Source organism: Amblyomma americanum, chromosome 3 (assembly GCF_052857255.1).
Source record: "Amblyomma americanum isolate KBUSLIRL-KWMA chromosome 3, ASM5285725v1, whole genome shotgun sequence".
Taxonomy (NCBI): Eukaryota; Metazoa; Arthropoda; class Arachnida; order Ixodida; family Ixodidae; genus Amblyomma; species Amblyomma americanum.
In genome coordinates this window covers 37257270-37281570 of record NC_135499.1, presented here as the reverse complement: position 1 = coordinate 37281570, position 24301 = coordinate 37257270, and the positions used below count along the sequence as shown (strand labels likewise).

At 49.9% G+C, this 24301-nt stretch overlaps 1 protein-coding gene across 12 annotated transcripts in view; it reads left to right on the top strand.

The window, feature by feature from the left end:
• The window catches only part of shep (RNA binding motif single stranded interacting protein alan shepard), a 140338-nt gene that overhangs the window by 104483 nt on the left and 11554 nt on the right, over positions 1-24301 (top strand). For 8 of the 12 annotated variants that reach the window (XM_077657247.1, XM_077657249.1, XM_077657248.1 and 5 more), the window contains exon 9: positions 1617-1911. In XM_077657247.1, the coding sequence (XP_077513373.1) occupies positions 1617-1911 (295 nt within the window). The remainder of the gene's footprint in view (positions 1-1616; positions 1912-24301) is intronic. The other 4 variants (XM_077657251.1, XM_077657256.1, XM_077657252.1 and 1 more) reach the window with 1 other exon arrangement.

Here is a 24301-nt window from a genome sequence, read left to right as displayed (position 1 = left end):
GGCTATTGACTCGATGGCCATTGAAACTGCCCGTGTAGCAGCGTCCGATCGCCTTTGAGTCGATAGGCCATCGGTTCGAGGGCCTTTGAAATTCCCGTGTGACAGGGGTATTAGACACCATAGCAAGCAACCGCATTTTCTTTAAGAATATGGTTAAGAAAGCCTCCAAGTTTTTTAAGCTATTTTTGTTTAGGCTCTCTGCCACTTTATGTGTAATTTTTCTGCAGTCCCATGAGATTCGCCGTAACAGTGTTTCACCGTAGTTGTGTTCACATGTGTAGCCCTATTGTTTGCATTTATGGGACTCCCATCTACAAGAGCATTATATTTATCGAGCGGAGTGTCGTGTCCCTGCAGCTGGTGCTTCCGTGGACAGTGCTCCCGTGACCACTTCTTGCGCTGTGAGGTCCTTTTGGAAATGTAAAATGCAGCCAAAATAAGGTTATCGTTTTCATCCGAGTCCAAATTGCCCGCGATTCCAACACACACTTGTTTTACGTGACCAAAAAATGAAAACTGTAAACCAGTTTGTACCTGAATCTAATGATTTGAAGACCTGTTTTTCCACGAAAAAAGAAATTGGGTAAATAAGGTATTTGTAGCCTAGAAACAAGGATATGGTGCACCCACTCTAGCCATGTGTTGCCTGCTGGCAGTGCACTGCTTGCCAAGTGTTGCTGAGCCTAGCCTGCTTCACATTGAGGCCTGAGCGGACAGTGCTTTGCATTTAGCCCCTGCCTATCTTATTGCAGCGTTACGTGTTGGGCAAGTTGGATGATCAGTCAGACATAACATATACAACAACTGATATGCCACATGTGTTGGAAACCAAACTTGACCCTGTCAAAGATCATTTCCCTGTCCAAGAACTTCAATGCTTTATCCAGTGCTCCATCAGTAGCTGTACTGGATGAAGAACTGAAGTTCACCAGTACACGTTCACATCTGCTGATTTCACCAGTGAATGGAACAATCACGGTACTTTTAAAACATATCTTGAACTACCTTTTCAGGAACTGCAGTAATTAATTGCTTGAAAATAGTCACAACACTACTCAAATATTAGAGGGATTATTTATTGTCTTCCTTGGCCCTGATTGGACGAGAGAGCTCTGGCTTGTGAGACAAAGTATAGAGGAGATTTAGTTGTCACATGGTTTTACAGGGTCTAAACAAAGCTAGCACTGCCAGCAGGCTTCCAAGTCAGCGCAGCCTACCGAGCTGCATGCATGAAAAGTGGATGCGGGTGTCCCAGTAGGAGAACCACCACTTGCAGGAACCTGGCACGCCGTTCACTATATCGAATGTTTCACTGAAACAGAGTTCGAATGACACAAACCGTAGTGCCATGCTTTTACGTGGCATTTCAAGTGCTGGTCTCGACTGTATTATAGGAAGAATAGTTTGGTGTATTGGGGATTGGTTGTATACACTGTTCTAACTGCATGTTTTTTTCATAGTCGTCAAAGGTCCCCAAGGCTTAGTGCAATAACGTCAGTGCAAGCTAGGTTGACATGAATGAACGCAAAGTAAAGGGATCATAGTAGTGCGTTTCTTGTCACTGTAAGGCAGAACAGCAGCCCAACGCCATTAAGTTCCAGTTAATCGATGACTAGATGGATCGCAACCGCTCTTGCCAGGGTGGGCCAGCCGTTGGTGCCGGCGGCTGCGGCAGCTGCGCTGGGCGGCTACCAGCCGCAGCAGCGGGGCTACTCGGCCGCCACCCCCGCCACCTACACACTGCACGGGGGAGCCTGGATGCAGCCCGCCCAGTACATCATGCAGGCACCACACCTGGCCACCACCCCACAGATGCTTCAGTCCTCCCTGGAGCCCTTGGCGCACGCCTATAGCCCTATGCTTCCCCAGCTGACGGCCCAGATGAACCAGCTCTCCATCCCGGGAGCATCGGTGGGTGCCATTGCAGTTTTAAAGCTTTTGGGCGAAAAGCTACACTCTAAACACAAATATGCCCATGTAGGAGTCAAAAAGGTAGTCCGTACTCCCTTTTGTAAAAGGGAGAGAGGACAGCTTAATCTCTTTTACTCCATTCTGTTTAGAGTGTACAGGTTCAATCCGGTCGTGAACCAACTCGTTACTATACTCTATTTCAGTTCCTTACAGCACTACCAAGGCTGCGATGAGTGCAGAGGTGACGTCCGAACGCTGCGGAATGTAGTGCCAGTATAAAATCGTCCTCTGGGCATGTGGGATAGCAGGCTTCAAAGTGGACACAAGCCAAACGCTAATTTAAATCGGGTGTACACTTGATTGCATTATGTACTCTGTTTGGAGAGTTTAGCATGCGTGACTTGCGTAGACTGCAACAGCTTTTCGAACATGGTGGTGCGCATCAAAGCAGGACCCCTCGCTGTGGAGTGAATTTCTAATTGTTAGGTTTCTCAATACGTTCCCGGTCACTGGGGTTCAGTTCTCCTTTAATTTAAGTTGGGACTTGCACATATATGAAATACATTAAAGTCTGCGCAAGATCATTCGCCTGCTTAATAAAATTAGGTTCACAATACCTGGAACAGTAAAACTCCTGATTTATGGATCATTAATTTTGTGCAAGTTAAATTATGAACAGCTGGTGTGAGGGACAACAAAAATGGATATTAGAAAGTGTGCCTTTTGACTTTCCCTCTGCCGAGTTTTTAACTGTTTTAAGATAGTTAGAATGGATAATTTGTATAAATATTGCTTAGTTGACTCGAATCGCATGGTAGTAAAAAGAATAATTCCTTCTTTGCTGATCTATCTAGACTTATGCCAAACCAGTTTAATACCCGCCATCCTGAGTACTGGCACGTTCTTACACCCCAAAACAACTACTCATTGCAGTCGTTAACACATACCCTTCCATCAATGTTAAGTCATTTTGAGCATACGAAAATTGATATTACCGGTATGTCAAAGAAAGTCCTTCAGAATACTTTTACCTCCAGTGAGAATCCTGCCCCTCCTAGGCTTAAAGAGGAGTGTCGGTTTGTTGACAAAAATCGTTGTCAGTTCTAAAAACCAGATGATGCCATTAGGCTGAAGTAATCACTGCGTCTCCGCTTGCATATGTGGCGAACAGCATAGCATCCTGCATAATTCTCTCGTTTCACGTAGTAAGCATACAAAATTCTAAAACTGCCTAATATTCCTTCAGTGTTCAGTATGTAGGCAGCATCTGTTTGTACTCTTTCGCAACCATATCTGCATATGCCACGAGCAGACAGCGAGGTGGGGAGGAACATGTTTAATGCGCTCTCCTCATTGGCTGAGGAGGTCTTTAGCTGCTGCAGTGCTAATGAGATGGGAGTGTATGTGGGTGTGGTACAGTGGTTCAAAGGGGAGTCTGACAAGTTTACGCACCTTTTCCTTTTGGTGATCAGAACTGCAGTCTGTAGGTCAGAAGCAAATCAGTTTCTGGATTGACATGGGAGTTGTTTATTTGGAATGTGGTGGACGTGATGCCTCTTTCAACGTTCAACCCATAATGCTGACATTCAACCGTTCCGAGTTGTTGTTTACTGCAGTTCTTTGTTTATGCAAGCACTGTCTTTTAATGAAAACCAGCTTGTTCACTTATCACTAGGGCTGTCCATATATTGATATTTTCTATTGTGAATCAAATATGAATAGGAAAGAAAAAATGGCTTCAAATGTCAAATAACCTTTCAAAACTGCAAAAAAAAAAATTTAAGAGAGTAGTTTTTGGAACCAAATTTAAACAAAGGTAGACATGACTCAGTGCCATTTTTAAAAAAAAAATGCGTGCACAGAAATGCATGCTACTTGGCTGCCCAGCATAACAGTACACAACCTGTAATGTGGTCATTCAAAATGAATGGCAGAATGAAATCAGTGAGCACGTGAATACATGCAAGCTAAAAAAAATATGATGGAAAGCCAAACTGCAGAGTACAACCTTGCAAATAACGATCCAAAGGCCGAGTTATCAAAATGTCATGAAATCTGTCTCGAAGGAACCTACATAACATATGTTAGTGCATGAGGAATTGTTTTACATGAAATATATGTGACATGTTTAAAATCTGCACGCTAAACTGCATGTTCCCTGACTACTTCTTAGTTGTGACTTCATTAATAAAAATTTAAGACCATTTAGGGGCACTGAGGACATTGAAGTTGGCTTGTGTCAATCATTTATTGCATTCTAATGACAAAGTCACTACTTTCATTGGATACAGAGCTTTCATAAGCTAGAAAGGACTTTTTTGCAGAAAGTCAACATCGCTTCACTGAGTTTGACAGAGCTTCAATGCACTGTTTTTTTTTAATGGCCTTGTCGGTTAGAAAAATACATGATTTTGAAAATGCTTATTGTGCCGTTCAACCTTTTTTGTCTGCTGGAAGTATTAGAAATAAATCCTTCAAGATTATTTTCAGAAAAATACTTTTTACTTTCAAACCAAAAAACCACCATTTGTGCATTCAAAAAGGATATTGGATTAAAGGAAATTGGATGGAATTGGCCTCATTGTTCTTTTAAGTAATACTGTATATTGCCACGCTTAAGTGCGCCTTTTTTCTTTTAGTAAAATGATTGTCCGGAATGTGGGGGGTGCCAACCTCTACCTAGAGCTGACCTATTTGTGGGGTGCAAAGTGATTTCGGACAGGCGGTGGACAATACGCGCCTCATGCAAGTGCCTGTTCCTGGCAGGGCACAATGAAACTCGTCTCAAAAAGAAAAAATTTAATTTGTTTGCAAATCTGTTAGGTGCAGAAAATTCGAAGTGTGCGCTGTTTGCCTGGTTTGATCACGCTGGCGATAGCCTTCTCAGGCAAGCTAGGAGTAGGAGTGTAAGAGTACCGTATAAGCGGCATGTAAGGGCCGCACCCATGTGTGGGCTGCACCATTTTCTCAAAGGAAATATTAAAAAAGATAATATCCGTTTAAGGGCCACACTCAAACTTTCCACCACCCATGTGGTAATAGCCTTCGAAATACACACGCCGTGGCCTTCACGATCAGCTCCAGCTGCGAGCAACGGCGCACATGATCGCGAAGGCGAGGCATGCGCACAGAAGCTTCTAGGTTCCGCCCACAGATGGCGCCCGAATCCGTGGCTGATCATCATCATCGTCAACTTTCTCCTCTGCCGTGAGCGAGCTCCCGCTATCCATATTGGCATCAGTACTACAAGCTCCGCATGTTATAAAAGGATAAGCCCCAAATCCAATCCAATCCTTTCGTGCATCTTTTGTGGCTGTCAAGGGCACGGGAGTTGTAATAGCGTCAGTAGCGTGTTAGTTCACCGTAGTTGTGGCTTTCGTGTGCTGCCGCCGAGCATTGCATTTTTATCACGGTGGCCAAGAAATTCGACGTGGCCGAGAAGTGTGTCCAACGATGATGCACCCAAAAGGATGCATTGAGGAACACAAACTGGAAAAAGTGCGCTTTCTGAGTCAAGCCATGCAAGTTTCCCGAACTGGAAGAACAGCTGCTTTGCTGAGTGATGGAAGCGCGGAACAACGGCTACGGGTTGACAACGGACATGCTACGCTCCAGCTTTGACTCTGAATACTCCGCGAGTAATGATTGAATGTAGAATGAATGTCGCTCATTTCCTGATTGGCGTGCTTCTACTCCAAAAAAAAAAAAAAATTTCCGCACATCGCGTGTATGGGCCGCACCCTGAAAATCGGCCCTCAAATCTAGAGAAAAAAAAGTGTGGCCCTTCCACACGTTTATATGGTAAACTTCTGATTAGCGAGCCTATGTAGTTGTGCTGCTGGCTGGTTGAAGCACAATATGTAGGCTTCCTGTTTCCAGTAATATCCAGGGCATGCATCACGCCGGAATTCGAAACATTCGGTTTGTTGCTAGTAATCAGGCCGCATGTTACTGTGAAGAACTAGAGCTCATAGATCGCACCAGATGGGAAACTCAGCTTTAAAATGTGACGACAGTCGAGCCCACATATAACGGCCCCACTTAAGACTTTCTCTTATAACGAACGAGACCTGCGCGACCGTCAAAATATACATTGCTTAAATGGCACAAAATCACACGTATAATGAACGTCATTAAGCCCTGTTGATCGGTTAGAGCGAACGGACGGCGTAAACGAGGTGCGAGGTAAGCTGCCTCGGACCCATTTGTGTGTCCTGCGCGCGTTTTCCCGAGCATCATTGCAGGCGAACTGCCCGCCCCGTTTCGTGCCGCTCTAAAGCGAGCTACCCTTTCCCCGCTGACGCGGCTTCCAAGATCGCCCTCCCGCCCCTCCTTGCAACTCCTCTCCCCTCTCTCTTGCAAATCCGTGCGTGGCCTCCGCGATCAACAACTCCGGGTGAGCTGATCTCTGAGGCCACGCTCCGTGAAGCCGGCCTTCCATGGGAGCCCAGAGGTGGCTTCACTGACGTTCACGGACGCCCCTCATTGGTCTCTCCGCTGGCGCTATGCGTTTGTATCTGTTCGCTTGATGCCTGTGCATGTTGCATGTCTACCTCATCGCGCGCTTTTGTCACTGTTGTTGCGATGCGGACATTTTGTTGGCTTTGTTCAAATCTCGGGCCCTGGTTGCAATTCGGGATGGCGGACGGGAACACCGCGCCCATTTCCATTGTATTCAGCGGTAGAGATGGTGAAAGCGGCCTGGACGGAGGTGATGGCCATTGGCGAGCGGAAATGCTTCCTCAAGGCCGGCTTCATCGACACAGTGTCTGATGCCGAGCCTGATGCTTCGGAAGATGACCAGCTCGGCGGCGATTTGTGGCAGCGCGTCGTCGACCCTGACATGGGGGTGTCATAACAATGGTTGGAATGATTTTATTTCTGTCGATGACGACACCGACACCGCGGAACCATGCACGAACGAGGGCATCGTTTCTGAAGTGCGGGACGAGAGTGACGCGGAGGAGTCAGATGAGGATGAAACTTCGGAGCCAGCACCCATAAGCACACCTGTAGCAATGGACTACATAGAGAGCCTCAGATAACTTGTTATGCTAAGGGCCTCGGCGAAGATCATGCTTCTGCTTTAAACAAACTGGAAACCACCCTCATCGTATCTGCGCTGCAAATACAGACATCCATTACGGACTTTTTCGCAAAGAAAAAATTTTGTCTTGACAAGCAACTGTGGTCCACTTGCTACGAACTTCGGGATATAACGAACGGACGCCGCATGGCGCTCATGTTCGTTATAAGCGGGCTCGACTGTACCATGTAAACACATGTAAGGGCCGGACCCTGTTTTCCCAAAGGAAATATTTTTTAAAAATCCGTGTAAGGGCCGCACTCAAATTTTCCACGACCCACGCTGGAATAGCCTTCGAAACGCACGTGCCGTGGCCTCCGCGATCAACTCCAGTTGCGAGCAACGGTGCGCTTAATTGCGGAGGTGATGCATGCACACAGGAGCTTCCATCTGCCACCCACGGATGGTGCCTGAGGCTGTGACTCATTAGTGTTCCTGTATATGCTCCCGCAGGGGGCAGAGTTACGCGAAGGTCCGCCATTTTGTTCCAAGCTCTGCGGGAAAGCTGCTTCTTGTGAGGCAGGAGCCTCACGTGAAGGCTGTTTAGAGGTTTAAAGGCACCCCTCCTCGTCCCTGTGGAAGCTTCACAATACCTGCTCAGTCGGATAACAAAGCAGACAGCACTCAAGATGGGGAGCCCCTGGCCTTATCCTCATCCAGGTGGGGCCTTTACAATACCCTCCCGTCAGATAACAAAGCAGACTGTGCTCAAGATAGGAGGGGCTGTCCCCCTGTGTATTGTTCCTGTGGGAGCATATACAGCAGCACTATATATGCTCCCACAGGCATATATAGTGCTCAGAATGGCGTTCAGAGCGGCTCGGAATGGCGTTCCGAGCGGCAAGGAAAAACAGACGCGCAACTCTGCTCCCTGCGGGAGCATATACGGGAACACTGACTCATAATCGTCGTCAACTTTTTCCTTCGCCACGAGCTCCCACAATCTATATCGGCAGCAGTATCACCAGCTGCAGCTTTTTGTGGCTGTCAAAAGCAAGACCTACTGAACTAGAGACCTGCACAGATGGCACTGCTCCAGCGCGGATGTTCTAGTTCATGCCTTTTGCCGCTAGGGAAGGGCAGCTACAAGCTATGTGGTGCTACAATATACCTGTTGAGCAAGATGGCGTTTGCAATTATTTTGCTTCAAGGATGTAACAGTTTTGTCATTTGTCTATGTTTTGGCTATTCATCATTCATCTATCGCCTAGCAAAGCTGCCAGCAAGTCCTACGCAGGGTCATCATCAGCCTGACTACGCCCACTGCAGGGCAAAAGGCCTCTCCCATGTCTCTCCAGTTAACCCTGCACATAATATTCACCGCTAGGATTTAAAGTAATGTCATATTTGAATGGTTCATTTCTAGATTTCAAAATAATAAGACAGGACAAATGCACCGGGAAGCAGTGAGAGGAGAGAAATTATAGCTGGCAACAGATACGAACATTTTATTTCACCATTTTTTCCCCCTTTTTTTATTTCACCATGGTAATACGTTGACCAATTGCCTTTGTTTTATTAAGCCTTGCTGTAAAGCCGCTGCCAAGTGAAAGGGGGCTGCTGCCTTGTCAAGCTGTATGTTACAGCTTTTTCTGCGCCTCCTCTGTCTTTACCTTTTCAAGGCAGAAATAAATTTAATTTGATTTGATTCATGACTGCTTTCGAGCTAATTACTGTCAGACGAGATCAGCTCATCGGCACTTTCACCGCTCTCGGGCGAGCTTGCCTCATTGGCTTGCTCCCAAAGCTGGCCGTCCTCTGTGCCATCTATGGCGTTTGACAGCCCCATGACTCTTTGAGATGGTGTCCGCTGACAATGAACACCACGCGTACGGAATCCAAGCGCACATTTGCTGGAGGGACGCTCGCTTCAGCCGCCCTGTCAGAGTTGTTCCGTGGTTGCCCGCGGCCATGCACTCGGTGTAGTGCCGCTGAAATTCTATCATGAATGGCTGGCTAACGCAAATGTCGAGCAGCTGCAGCACGCTTGTCAGGTCATCAGGACTTACGGCAAAGTTCTTTCGGCAGTCTGCCAGCCCAGTCTTCACTCGGTCTGTCAGGTACCTTCTAAAACTGTCGAGCACAAGAAGGGCTTTGCAGCGTAGCAGGCCTCCTGGTCGGTTCTGCCACACTGTTTTCAGCCAATCTATGACTAATTCTTCGGACATCCAACCTTCTTCTTGCACCCGTACTACGATACCCTGGGGGAACTTCTCTCTTGGCAGAGTCTTTCTCTTAAAGACAGCGTAGGGTGGAAGCTTCCTTCCATCAGTGGTGATCACTATGCACCTTTGCCGTGCGGTGCCAATAGTGCGCATGGAGACACTTTTCTGCCCCTTTGGCTTCCACCGTGCAATTTTCAGGCACATCAAACCAGATCAGCCTTGCCTATTTATGAGAGGGTCGTACTCAAGCTCTCTCCGAAGTGCGTTGACAAAGTGATGAAACTTCATTATTTGTTCCTCGTATTCGGCTGGCAGCTTCTGGCACAACGTCATTCAACGGCGGATGTAGAGTTGGTGCCGTTTCATAAAACGTTGAAGCCATCTTCGACTGGCTTTGTAGTCTGCAGATCGAATGTTCATGTGTTGAGTGATAGCGATTGCTTTCACACAGATAATTTCAGCAGACAGCATGAAGCCGTTGCTCCTAGTTGTGCGAATGTACTCGACAAGGTCCTTTTCAAGCTTTGGGAACTTTCACTGTTTCCCATGGGAAAGGCTTCCACGTACGGGTAGTCTCGGCGAGGTCTTGCATTTGCATACACCAGCAGCGAACACACTTTTTGACGATGTCAAACTTGTGCCCAGCCTCTTGTTTACAGTTGTGACGTTCCTTGTGTGTGCTACGAGGGTCCGTGTTCGACAGCGCGGCCTAGACGGAGCCCCCAGTGGCGGCAAAAGCACTCAAGGGAAAGCAATTCAGCTGGAAGAGAGGAGATCGGCGACAGCCGGTCTCGTTTTGGAAGCAGCCAGCACACGTTTCTACTGTATATGGCTGCAAGCAACTTGAGTGGGATTGCTTTCGGGCCTGCCGCCATGGACCGCACGGAGAAGACCCAGGTGACAGCTGCGTCCAATTACCGAGCCATACTCGTTGAGAGTGAACGACCAAAACGAAGGGGTTTAAGCACAACCGGACCCCCTTTCCATAGTGTCGGCACGTGTCGAACGCCGCCGCCGCGGGGAGGCGGGCGTTATCTTCCCCAATTGCCGTGACCGTGCCGGGGACAAAGGGCCTCGTTTCGGCGGGCCTGGCCCCGTGACAAGACGGCGGGCATCATCACCAACACTCCCGAGCACATCCTAGGACAAGGGACCACTTTCCCGGCCTTTTAGTGACCTCGCGTTCCGGCCTTGAGTGGCGAGTGTCATTTGATGGAGAACGGAGGTCGGTGACCCGCGGGAACCGTCAGCGGGCCAGAGACCGTCTACCACAGCCGACGCTACCTCGACGACAACCTTCTTTCCCTCGGACTCAACACGTGACGGGGGCGAGGCCATAAGTGTGGTGGTGTGTTTGTGCGCCCTAGTGAAAGCCCTAGGCCCCTCCCACTCCGGCGTGGGCGTCCTCAACCTAGGGAATGTGGGGAATAAGAAGGATATAAAAATCGACAAGGAGTACGGAAAAGAGGACGCTCAGGACGACATCGTTCACCAAGGGGGCCTTCAGCGCCGAAGCCCGACGGCGTGCAGCTTCTGCCAGCAACCGTTCGAGCTCAACTCCGGAGCCCCTCCATCGTCCCCATGAAGTTGTCGGCATGTAAGCTCGGACACCCCAGCCTCTGATGTATAATCATAATCATGTATAATTATTGAATATATCTGTTTGTTTAAACTGAGCCATACAGTGTCTCTTTGCCTCTCCGTTCCGTGTGGACCTGCGCATTATGGGGGGTCGTCACACTGGTGTCAGAAGTCGGGTCTCAAAAGCAAATGTCCTCTGAAATCTGCGACATTCATGACTTCAAAATTGTAATCAAAAGGGAATCATGGGACTGATTGTGGGACTTTTACCCCCATGTGAGAGGCTTGAGGCACCGGAGGGCTTGAGGGGAAAAAAAAAAAAATGTCTGTATCTGAGGGAGCTCCCACTCCACAGCCGTCGCTCGGAGCAAGCATGCTGGCATTAGGAAGCGTCATTCCGACGTTTACGGGAGATAAGACAGGGGTTCCAATCTGCGATTTCTTTTCCATGCTAGAAGAGATTGGGAAAATGGGGGGATGGTTCGATGCTCAAATGCTGGGAATGGCGAGGTGTAAGATGGCAGGAGCTGCTCATGATTTTGCATGGCGAGACGAAAAAGTAAAATCCACAAAATCATTTGCGGAATTTAAGGAGCTCGCGTTTGAGCATTTCGACACTGAACCACGTCACGTGCGGGTACAGAGGTTCCGTGATGCCGGATAGATGGTAGGGGAGGACGTGCGAACGTTTGCGTCGCGGCTTCAGCGCCTAGCACGCGATACGTTCAGCATGGAGGAGGAAGGAGACCAGCTAAAGAAGAAATACGCGGAGGATCTACTTAAAGAGGAAATGACCGCTTTGTTCGTGGCTGGTCTGCAAGACCCCGTGCGCGTTCGTGCTCTCGCGCAAGCCGAGCAATTTCGACCAAGCCGTGGCGGCCGCATTGGATGAGGAACGAAATGAGGCGTTAACGACAGCCGCAGCGAGAGTACGCGTCATAGAGAGAGCGGTGCTCAACCCTGAGGTTGCTCTCTTGACAGAGCGGTTAGATCGCTTAGAACAGCTGCTATCTCAGCAGGTGGAACGCCAGGTTGAAGCGCGCGCTCAACAGCGCCCATTCGCTGGAAACCGGAGACCGCCACAAAGCTACAGGCGCGATATGCGAGATATTGAAGAAATCGTATGCTTCGCTTGCCAGGGTCGCGGACACATCGCCAGGTTCTGCCAAAACGTGCGCCGTGGGGAGCCACAAAGAGAAGCAGGCGAGACACGCCCTAAGCAAGCCTACAGCGGGGCTCCAGATACCGAGACAAAAAACTAGATAGTCCTCCCCATCCTGAGGAGCATGGGGAGGGAGCAGTGGATGATGAGGTGGTGGTGGTTTGTGTGGCCGACAAGGCATGCCCTGTTGTGCGTTGCAAGTTAAGTGGTTGTTGCATGGAATTGTTGATAGATACGGGGTCAAAGGTGACATTGCTTAAGGAGAGCAGTTTTAACACGCTTTGAAGGAAGGGGGACCGCGAGGTGTTGGAAGCGTCTGATGGTATGGCAACCAAATTTGTAGGCATAACGGGGGATCCTCTTGGCATAAGTGGACTCTACCGGTTACACTTCTCTCTACGTATGCCCGGACACGGTGTCTCTGCCAAACGGAGTGTCAGGTATATTATGGCAGGATCTTTATAGAAAAGGGATCTTCTGAAACCCGCCATGGTGGCTAGGTGGTTAGAGCGCTCGGCTACTGATCCGGAGTACCCGAGTTCGAATCCGACCGCTACGGCCACGTTTCGATGGAGGCGAAACGCGAAGCCGATGTCAGTGCACATTAAAGGTCCCCAAGTGGTCGAAATTGTTCCAGAGCCCTCCACTGCGGCACCATTTTCTTCCTATCTTCTCTCGCTCCCTTCTTTATTCCTTTCCTTACGGAGCGGTTCAGGTGTCCACCGATATGTGAGGCAGATTCATTTCCCCCAAAACCAATTTTCAACCTCTTCTTCCTTTCGTCTTTCACTCCCTCCTTTATCCCTTCCCTTACGGCGCTGTCAGGTATCCAACGATATATGAGACAGATACTGCGCCATTTCCTTTCCCCCAAAACCAACTATTATTATTATTATTATTCATCTTCTGAACAAAATTATCACACCCTATAGGCTGAGAAAGAACAAATGGCGACAAAATATACACTCCAGGTCTCAGGACGTTGTTGCACAATCATCAACAGAGCAATGTAGGAAAATAGTCTCATTCTCTGAGGGAGAGGTTAATGCGGGCGGCTCAAAAGTTCCGTTTTTGAACAGGAGAGGGGCTGAGATTCGCATTACCGATATTGACACCCGTCAAACAGTGGGATCATTGGAGAAGGTATATTCGCGGGTTGCCGTCAGGCTGGTCGATGAGGCGGTCGTCCTTCCTTGGTCGGAGCACATTTTGTACGCGTGTGTGCCTTCAGATGTAGAGAGCGGCGCCGTGGGAGTGCTTGAGCCGGTCGACTCTCTCAGCAATGGCCTGAAGGCAGCCGCATGCCTCGTGACAGTTAATGATGCCCACAGAGTGCCCCTACGTGTGGTTAACTGTAGCCAGCAGCCACTGAGCCTTCCCAAGAACAAAACATTGGCTTTCTTCACCTCTGCGATAGAGAAACGTGAGCCCACCGATACGGTACTCGCAACTGTAGAGCATGCTAGTCCTTCGGCTGCTCCAAAGGCGTCGTTCGATCTTTCTCACGTAAAATCCAGGGAGAGGGAGGCTCTGGCTGGTTTGCTGAACGACTACTCGGAGGTATTCGCCGCGTCCAACCTGGATTTGGGCTGCTGTGGCGTTATAAAGCACAGGATAGAAACTGGCACTTCATCGCCCGTTTACCAGCGTGCGTACAGGATTCCTTACTCCCAACGTGAGGAGATGGAGCGGCAGGTGCAGGACCTGATTGATCGCGGCATTGTCGAACACTCAAAGTCACCCTGGGGAGCACCAGCACTATTGGTGGAAAAGCCAGATGGCTCGTATCGATTGGTAGTGGACTACCGCAAACTAAATGCCGTAACTCGCATCGATCCATACCCCATCCCCAATATACAGGAGACGCTTTCTCAGCTGGGCTCTGCCAGGTACTTCACGGTAGTGGACATGGCGGCGGGATTCTGGCAGATAGCAATGGATCCGGCAGATGCCGAGAAAACGGCATTCAACACGCCCTCAGGGCACTATGAATGGAAAAGAATGCCGATGGGTCTGGCCAACAGCCCTGCTGTCTGGCAGAGAACCGCTGATGTTATCCTGGCAGGTCTTCTGGGGAGGCTGTGCTTCGTGTATATGGATGACATAATCATATACAGTGACAGTTTTGAGAACCATTTGCGCGATATTGAGCATGTTTTGGTGCGACTAAGAGGAGCGGGTCTCAAGCTGAAGCCCTCTAAGTGCCAATTCCTCAAAAACGAGGTGAAATACCTTGGGCACGTTGTTTCAGCTGACGGCGTGTGACCGGACCCTGAGAAACTAAGGTGTGTCTCGGATTTTCCATCCCCGACTAGCGTCCGCCAGGTCCGGCAGTTTCTCGGCCTGATCGGTTACTACCGAAGGCACATAGAGGAGTTCGCCAAGCTCGCTAAGCCGCTCACCGCCTTAACAGCCAAAAATGTCGCCTTTCGCTGGGACGAAAACGTGGAGGATGCTTTTGGGGCCCTGAAAAGGAAGCTAATGAGTGCACCGCTGTTGCGCCACCCGGATTTTAATTTGCCCTTCGTTATGGCCACAGATGCGTCAAAGTTCGCAGTTGGTGCCGTGCTATCTCAGGTTATCGAGGGCAAAGAACATCCCGTTGCTTTTGCTAGCCGACAGCTGAGCCCCACAGAGCAAAAGTACGGAGCTACGGAAAGGGAGTGCCTCGCCGTTGTCTGGGCAGTAAAGCACTTCAGATGCTACCTTTACGGCCGCAAATTCAAGCTAGTCACAGACTGCCATCCTCTGAAATGGGTGATGAGTGTCAGGGACCCTAGCTCGCGACTCGCTAGATGGAATCTACACCTGCAGGAATACTGCTTTGAAGTGGAGCACAAGTCAGGAAAGACACATCTGAATGCTGATGCACTCAGCTGCACAGCTGCCGTGGCAGCTATAGATGAGTTTGTCCCCGTAGTCGACCCCGCCGAATTACGCACAGAGCAGTGCAAAGATCCTGACCTGAAGCGAATAATCGAAAGCTTAGAGGGCGCACCGTCTCACCCCGAACAGCTAGGTTATTTCATTGGCAAAGACGGCACCCTGTGTCGGCGCACGAGGCCAACCACGAAAGGGAGACCAGAGAAAACCGCTTGGGAGAGATTCGTCATACCTCGGTCGTGGACAGAAAGGGTTCTTCGCGCGTTTCACGATGCGCCATGCGCCGGTCATTTTGGCGTAGCGAAGACACGCAGGCGTGTGGAGCGTTTGTACTTTTGGAGTGGCATGCGACAGGATGTTAGAGACTACTGTGCGAAGTGTCATTCCTGTCTCGAAAGAAAAACACCCAAGGGACGAAGACCAGCTCCAATTCAGCCGTTCCCTGAGGTTTCGGCTCCCTGCGAGCGGACAGGTATGGACATAATGGGCCCATTGCCCACGACCACTTCCGGAAACAGGTGCATTTTAGTATTTGTCGATCACTTTTCAAAATACGCGGAAGCGGTAGCACTCCCAGATCAGAAGGCAGACACGGTTGCAAGAGCATTTGTCGAACAGATCGTGCTCCGACATGGACCCCCCGAGGCAACTCTTGACAGATCGGGGAACGAACTTCGTGTCGCAGCTAATGAGGAGAGTTTGCGAGCTGCTTAAGATCGCTAAGAAGCAGACAACACCGTACCATCCGGCTTGCAACGGCGCGGTGGAGCGACTGAACCAAACCGTGGCCGGGTTCCTGTCGCATTTTGTTTCGCGCGACCAGCGGGACTGGGACTTGTGGCTCCCGTATGCAATGTTTGCCTACAATTCCGCAGCACACGAGAGCACGGGCGAATTACCATTCTTTCTTCTCTACGGCCGAGACCCGGACCAGCCTAGTGAAGTGCCAGAGGGTCCCCGTCGTGTCCCATATGCTTCACTGGACGACTATAAGGTTGAGCTAGAATCGCGCTTGCAAGTGGCGAGGGACATCGCAAAGGAGGCCTTAAAGAAAGCGGCGAAGCGCAGGAAGGAGGTGCACGATCGCAGTGCTAGAGACGCGCCGTTTGATGTGGGGGACAGCGTGTACATTGAAAACTGCCAAAGGCAGATTGGGCTAGCTCGTAAGTTCCAGACGAAGTGGAGAGGACCGTGCGAGGTTGTCGAGAAGCTTTCTCCGGTAAACTTCAGAGTCCGAGACGTGAACCGGCGTTTGATAAGGATACACGCAAATCGCCTCAAGTCGGCACCGGTTCAGTATTCACGAAATGAGGAAAGGGAAAGCGCGGATTTTGATGGGGACAGAAGTGAAGCGGAGCGCGCAGATAGTTCGCAAGAAACGCCCTCTCCTGCATTTGTTAGGCAGGCGCCAGAGGTGACGGCCGGAATGCCACCAGATTTACTTCATGCATTGCTGGAAGAAGAAGAAGCGCGCGAGGTTGCCGCGCAGATAACCCCAGGAGAGGCTCCTGCCACGAGCCCTCGCGAGTCTCAAAGCAGACAAAGGGTCACAGACTTACTTGGTATGACCCATGAAGGCCGATATCCGCTGCGAAATCGGAAAGCTAAGTCGGACTAATGGCGTAAACAGAGCGGAGTTGTGAACTGGTTAGAATTGTGTAATGCCGCAGCTCATAACATTGCTATGTGCTTATGTGTTAAGATATCGGAGTTGGTAGTTAAACCTTTCTGTCATTAAGTAACACCTTCACAGGAGAGCATGCGGAGCGCATGCAGAACCTGCCCTACTTCCTTTCGTTATCTATATTTTTGTCTGTGCCGTGATCGTGCTAGAAGTGGGAGCTCCTTTGTAACTGTGGTAAATTTATTTCGTCCAGTTTGGACTAGAAAGGAGAGGCTTGGGTGCTGAGTTTCATGTTTATCTGTAAAAGAAGATCAGTGCTGCCCCTGGAGACGCTAGTTATGACAGCTGAGGCATATGGTGTTGTGCAGTGGTGTTGAGTGCAGCGAAAAGTGTTTTGTCGGACGCACTGTGCGAGGTGATGCAGAAAGAGAAGGGGAGCTGCATGGACTCAAATGTTCGGAGAACATTCTTGTGGAGGGTGAGCGAGTGTGACGTTCCTTGTGTGTGCTACGAGGGTCCGCGTTCGACGGCGCGGCGTAGACGGAGCCCCCAGTGGCGGCAAAAGCACTCAAGGGAAAGCAATTCAGCTGGAAGAGAGATCGGCGACAGCCGGTCTCGTTTTGGAATCAGCCAGCACACGTTTCTACTGTATATGGCTGCAAGCAACTTGAGTGGGATTGCTTTCGGGCCTGCCGCCATGGACCGCACGGAGAAGACCCAGGTGACAGCTGCGTCCAATTACCGAGCCATACTCGTTGAGAGTGAACGACCAAAACGAAGGGGTTTAAGCACAACCGGACCCCCTCTCCATAGTGTCCGCACGTGTCGAACGCCGCCGCCGCGGGGAGACGGGCGTTACCTTCCCCAATTGCCGTGACCGTGCCGGGGACAAAGGGCCTCGTTTCGGCGGGCCTGGCCCCGTGACAAGACGGCGGGCATCATCACCAACACTCCCGAGCACATCCTAGGACAAGGGACCACTTTCCCGTCATTTTAGTGACCTCGCGTTCCGGCCTTGAGTGGCGAGTGTCATTTGATGGAGAACGGAGGTCGGTGACCCGCGGGAACCGTCAGCGGGCCAGAGACCTTGTACCACAGTCGACGCTACCTCGACGACAACCTTCTTTCCCTCGGAATCAACACGTGACGGGGGCGAGACCATAAGTGCAGTGGTGTGTTTGTGCGCCCAAGTGAAAGCCCTAGGCCCCTCCCACTCCGGCGTGGGTGTCCTCAACCTAGGGAATGTGGGGAATAAGAAGGATATAAAAATCGACAAGGAGTACGGAAAAGAGGACGCTCAGGACGACATCGTTCGCCAAGGGGGCCTTCAGCGCCGAAGCCCGACAGCGTGCAGCTTCTGCCAGCAGCCGTTCGAGCTCAACTCCGGAGCCCCTCCATCGTCGTCCCCATGAAGTCGTTGGCACGTAAGCTCGGACACCTCAGCCTCTGATGTATAATCAAATCATGTATAATTATTGAATATATCTGTTTGTTTAAACTGAGCCATACGGTGTCTCTTTGCCTCTCCGTCCCGTGTGGACCTGCGCATTATGGGGGGTCGTCACACAGTGTTCCTCAGCGTATTTTGCCACCTGAAGTTTGAAGCCTGCAGCGTTGACCATCTGCGCTTACCCATTGCTTTTTGTTCACGTTCAAAAGCATGCAGCCTGCCACACGATGGTGTACACAACACAACAGATTCCACAAGCAGTCCACACTTCCAAACAAAGCACCAGGTAAGAAAGACCAAATGGCGCTGGGCAAGGCACCGTGAAAGCCAGAAAAAGAAAGCAGCGGAAACGTCGTGTTGTGCAACAATGATGATAATGGATTCAGTGTGGGAGAAGCTAACTGGCGCCATGTTGTAGCACTTTGTGGGACTAGGTGCATTCTAGATTTTTTATTTTTGCGGCCGAAAATCGGGGTGCGGGCTATACGAGGGCGGCTTATGCACAAGTATATAGCACATTTATTGGACTTAAAAGAAAGCTATCACATGTCCAGCTGCTGGCTCACATCTCTGCCCCAATGTGCACGCAAAGGCTCATCGGGAAGAGCACTTAAGCAAAAACAAGATTTTGTTCTCTAAGACACGTCTTGGGATGTTAAAAAAGGGGTGCCATTGTCACCTGGAAGCTTTTTTTATAGTGCAAGTTATGGTTTAAGGCCGGTAAAAAAACCTTACCTAAACAGTACCTTGGTGCAAGCGTTTCAGTCGGCTGTTTTTCAAAGTGATCTGAAACTTTCCTGTTGACACTTCGTTCCTTAAGTCGATGATTAAAAAGTTACCTGATGAGGCTTAACTAACTAATTCACTCTGAATAGAGGAAAAGTACTACAGACTAGGTCACACGGCTAGGACATTCCATGTTTTCTAAAAGCGTGGTTACATTTAGCTGGGACACGTGGTGGATATATAGGACATTCCGTGTTTTTTGAAAGCGTGGTATATGTTTAGCTGCGCCATATATATACGGCAAGTGTCCCAGCTAAATGTAACCACGCTTTTAAAAAATGCGGAATGTCCTAGCCGCGTGAATATATATATATATATATATATATATATATATATATATATATATATATATATATATATATATATATATATATATATATACTGTATTTACTCGCGTAATCCTCCACTTTTTTTCCCTGAAAATCAACGCAAAGTTTGGGGGTGCGATAATTATGCAGGGAAAATTTTCAAGCAAATGTTTCGGAGTGTTAAATGCAAAGATGAATGGCTGCAAGATCAGGATTGTCAGGTCCGCAATTGTAAATATAACGAAAACATTACTTTCAAGCGTAACTTACCTTCATTATGAAAGTACAGGGTGAACGTAAGCTCAAGCTGCTAAAGCACTTTATTTGCCGCGCGCAACCTCCCCGTCACTACTCGCGTTGCGTTTGTCCTGCAGGCAATTCTACTCTTCATCAAAGTCTGTGTCAACACTGGAATCGATGGTTTCTTCATCTTCCGATGCTTCTTCGTCGTCCCACACCAGGTGGTCCTCGGTTGCATCCAGGGCGTTCGAAATTCCTGTTCTCTTGAAGCTTCTGGCCACCATGTTTACATCAATCATCCCCCATGCCTCTGATACCCAGCTGCACAGCAGCTCCACGGACTGTCTGATCTTGCCGCCCGGCGTCAGAGCATGTTCACCTTCGGCCATCCATTCTGCGTACAGCCTCCGGACGTTATCTTTAAATGGCTTGTTCAAAGATACGTCAAGAGGCTGTAGCATTGATGTGAGGCCGCCGGGTATAACAGCCAGGTCCGTGCGCAGTTCCTTGAACTTCGCCCGAACCGACTCTTGAAGATGGCCCCGAAAGCTATCAAGCACTAGGAGCGACGGAAAAAGAAGCGCTCCCGGTCGCCGCCCCCACACAGTCTTCACCCAGTCTACCATAAGGTCCGCGGTCATCCACCCCTTTTCTTGGACGCGCACGTGTATACCAGGAGGGAGCTTTTTGGGAGGGTCTTTCGCTTGAAAATGACGTACGGTGGGAGCTTCTGCCCGTCCGCCGTCACGCCTAGCATGACCGTGCACCTCTGTTTTTCGGCACCTGTAGTCCTGACGTGCACAGTCCGAGCGCCTGTCTGTTCGACTGTCCTGCTGCTGGGCATAACGAAATTCAGCGGAGTTTGGTCCGTGTTCCCTATCTGGGAGAGCAAGAAGTTTTTCTCCTGCCGGATCCTGATAACGAATCGATGGAAGTCCACTATTTTCTCTTCATAGGCTGCGGGCAGGCGCTGGCAAAGCGTCGTTCGCCTCCTGAACGAGATTCCATTGCGCCGCATAAATCGTGTGGCCCACCCATTACTAGCGCGGAAGTCTTGCACCGGGATGCCCTCCTTTCTTGCGATTACGACCGCCTGGTTCCGTATCAAATCAATCGACACAGCACACCCATCCGCTCGTCGAACCTTGATATATTCCAGTAAAGAGGATTCGACGGCAGGAAATTTCCCAGTCTTCGGTGCACGGAAGGCCTGGCGCGTCTTACCAGTCGTCTTGAGTTCGTCGTGCTGCCGTCTCCAATACCGGACGCAGAACTCGACGCCGAAGTGTCTGCTGGCGGCGCGGTTGCCATGTTCCAACGCATACTCAATAGCTTTTAGCTTAAAAGCAGCTGTGTAGCTTGCGTAGCGTCCCATGGCGAAGCGGCACAAAGAGCACGGTGCAACACGCAAATAAGGCAAACGAGGCCTACGAGACACAGGAGAGCTGGAGACACCTTCGCAAAATGGCGTAGCGGTGGTGAGTGGATGAGCGGTAGCGGCGGTGGCAGCGGATGATAGCACAGTACCGCCGCCTAGTAGCATGCGCGCCCAACCATGGCAGTTAGTTGTGGCCGCAGTCAATAGATGGCGATCGCTACGACAAGCAGACGGCTCGCGGCAGTAATTTTGGGGGTGTGATGATTATGCAGGGAAGAAAATTTTTCATATTTTTGATAGCCAATGTGGGGGGTGCGAGCATTACGCGAGTGCGAGCATTATGCCAGTAAATACGGTATATTCACACACACACACACCAGGTGTCCTGGCTAATTGTAACCCCGCTTTTAAAAAACAATGTCCTAGCCGCGTCAAAGCAACTGAGGGTTGTTTAGATCCATGGTATGTGAGTGTAGCGCGAAATGGGACTAAGGACCCGTGTCCTTTTAGCGCCTGTGAAGTGTGCGTCTTTCTTTGTCCTTAGTCCCATTTTGCGCTACCCTCACATACCATGGATCAACGTTACCGACTCGCCCAAGTTTCTACTCTTGTGGGTTGTTTAGTGTCGTGTGACCTAGCCTGCAATATATATATACGCATATAATACACACACCAAGCAACCTGCCCACCGTGTCATGCGGTACATCTATGAATCGTGTCGCGAATTGGCAGCGCCTCCCCGACTTTCCGAAGGGGAACACTGTCGCGTGCAGGTTCTAACTAGAGATGAGAACAAAGAGATCATACAAAACAAAATGGAGCCGTATTTATAATTTGAAGGAAAAGAGCCAATAAGAAAGGACAACACCAAGAAACACACGCATACAGCACTATAGAAGAAAGGAAAGTGTTTACCTGGTACTGGGCGTCCCAGGTGAAGCGGGGTTGTCTTGCAGACAGGGCGGACGCGGGTGGATGTAATGCGAGGATGCGTCGCTGGTCTTGTGTCGACGAAGGGAACCAGGTGGTAGTAGGAGCAGAGCGTAACACAGGTAGACGCCGGTGGTCTCCTGTCAACAGCCCGAAGAACTTGGCAGCAGCAGCAAAATCATAGCCAGATCGCATCGACGGTGTCACGAAACGCCGGAGGCTTAAAGCAGGCTATCCAAGAGTGCCTTTCGGCAGCGAGGACCCTCAGTTCATCGGCTGCCGCCTCCACACTTGCAAGGAACGCAGGAGGCTTGCTTCGGTGATCCAAGGGAGGTCACGACAGCGCGGGTCCGACGGCTGCCACCTCCACGCTTCAATGACCCGATCTCTGCTCCATTGTTTTCCTTTACACCTCAGTTTTCTGACATGTCAGCTCTCCGCTTCTCGTGCTCGCCATGCTCTTTGTCGCTGTCGCCTCACACACACCCTTCGCACTGTTGCGAGGTACGGGCTGCGGACTCTGTAAAGGTTAGGAATTGGGTCTTTATTTAGAGATTTGGCCCAAAGAACAAAAGAGGGCCCCAGGCCCTTGGAAGGTACAGACTGGCTCCCCGAGCAGCTGCTCTCTTCCGCTGCCGGAGGACGACTCCCTTTGTCCGTTGACGGTCGTGTTTTCGCACGGCGTGGTCACGTGAGCAAGCTGCGGATTCCAGGAAGGAAGCATCCTTGGTGGCTGAATCCAGACCAACCCGAGTTCCGACGCGAGAGGAGTGGGGAACAGCCATGCTTCGCGACCCTCATAAACATGTCAAGTCCGAGAGGGGTGCGCCTTTGGCTGAACATGAGCCCTGCATCCGTGACGAGGCCGGCACCCTGCGGCGCCGAGGGTAGGCCGGGGCGTTCGCGGCACAAACAGTTTCCGGAGCTCACGGGCCCACAGGCCAGCAGTGCCTTGCAACGCAACAGACTCCTCCCCCCGGTGAAGTTCTTCGCCGAGGCTGAGTCCCTAGATGCAGGGTCGAAAGAAGGCGCTCCAGACGGCCACTGGGCAAGTGCTCACTTTGCACACACAACCATACACACACACATTCGTGGAAACCCCTGGCCGGCGGTGCCCAAGCGATGAATGACTGCCAGACGCCTTTTCCCAGAAAACCTCTCCTTATCTGTTTTCGCTGAACAATTATCCAGCTCTCGTCAACACGGCAAAAGACACAACAACAATGCGACGCAGAGAGCTAAGGCAGTGCTTTAACGCCGTCTCATATTCTCGTAGCTTAGAACCCTCTACTCTTACCATCAGCGTTTTTGGTTTTTGGTTTTTTGTACTTCACGTCGAAGTTGTACTCCTGCAATATGAGGCTCCATCTCAGGAGTCTGTCATTCTTGCCTGACGTTTGCTTCAGCCATGACAAATGGCAATAGTCGGTCTCAACCGTGAATTTTGTACCTTGGATGTAGAAAGACAGCCTTTGAATGGCCCACACTAGGAACAGACACTCTTTTCCAGAAGTGCTGTATGATACCTCTCATGGCGTCATTTTCCGACTGAGGAACAGCACGGGATGTTCTTCTTTCTTTTCGTTTATCTGAAAAAGCACGACACCTAGGCCACGCTTACTAGCATCGCACTGAAGAATGAACTCTTCGAGAAAAATCTGGTGAAACCAGCACTGGTTACGATGACAGAGCTTCCTTCAAATTTTGGAAGGCTTCCAGTTTGGCGCGTGTCCAGTTAATCGCATCAGCCTCGTGCTTTCGTAGGCTATCTGCGAACGGACCTGCCACCTTCTGTGCTCTCTCCAGGTTTGACCTGACAGTTTCCTTCGTCTTCCTTAACCCCTGCAGTAGTTTGCGCACATACTCGACCACACTTCTGTCCACACGTTCGTCCTCTCAGAGCTCACGAACTAGTCTTACTGGACTGCGAAGATTTCTATACAGTTGAATCCCGGAACAACGAATGCCACTTCAACGAAATTTTCGCCACAACGAAGTATTTTTAATTCCCCGCGGAATCCCCATAGGAGTTAATGTATTAAAATTCTCTCGCAAATGAATTACTTTGTGAGCATGCATTTGCTTCTACGAATTTTTCGCGAGCCTTCACCGGTCAGTGGCCCGCCTTTCTTCAAAAGTTGGGTGCTGTACGAGATTATTCCCTGCTAAAGCAGTGGCTTGGAGCAGCGAAATAATGCACGGAATGTATGTTTATTACATTTTCATGTATTCTTCATTAAAAGATTTGGTTGGTAGTCGTTTATTCGTCATAGGAAAGCAGCGAGGGGACTTGTTAGCACCGTGCAAAGGCAGCCGGCCGTATGAGGGCCAAAGACTAATCCAAATCCAGTCGCCAGCTTCCCCTCCCCGCCTTCTCTGCAGCCCTTGCCGCCATTTTCTAGTGTGTTGGTGTGTGTTGATCGTCGATCTCGCGCTGCAGTCTGTGATCTCGTCGATCGCCTCTGCTATATCGCCGCGAATGAAGAAGCGAAAGTTTATTTTGCTAGAAGAAAAGGATAGAATTATCGCCGAAGCGGGAAGATGAAGCCAATTATTGCCGCAGATTTTGGCATCGCGCCGAGTTCGCATCTACGATTTTGAAGAATAAGGACAGCATTAGGAAGGCACTTTCATCGGGTACTTTAGCGCAATACCAGAAAGTGACACAACCAACGTATGAAGAGCTCGACAAGGCTGTCTTTGCTTGGTTTGTTGATACGCGAGCAACAAACATGCCCCTGAGCTGTAAAATTGTAGAGCAGAAGGCCCTAAATTATGCTTGTTTGCTAGGGCTGAA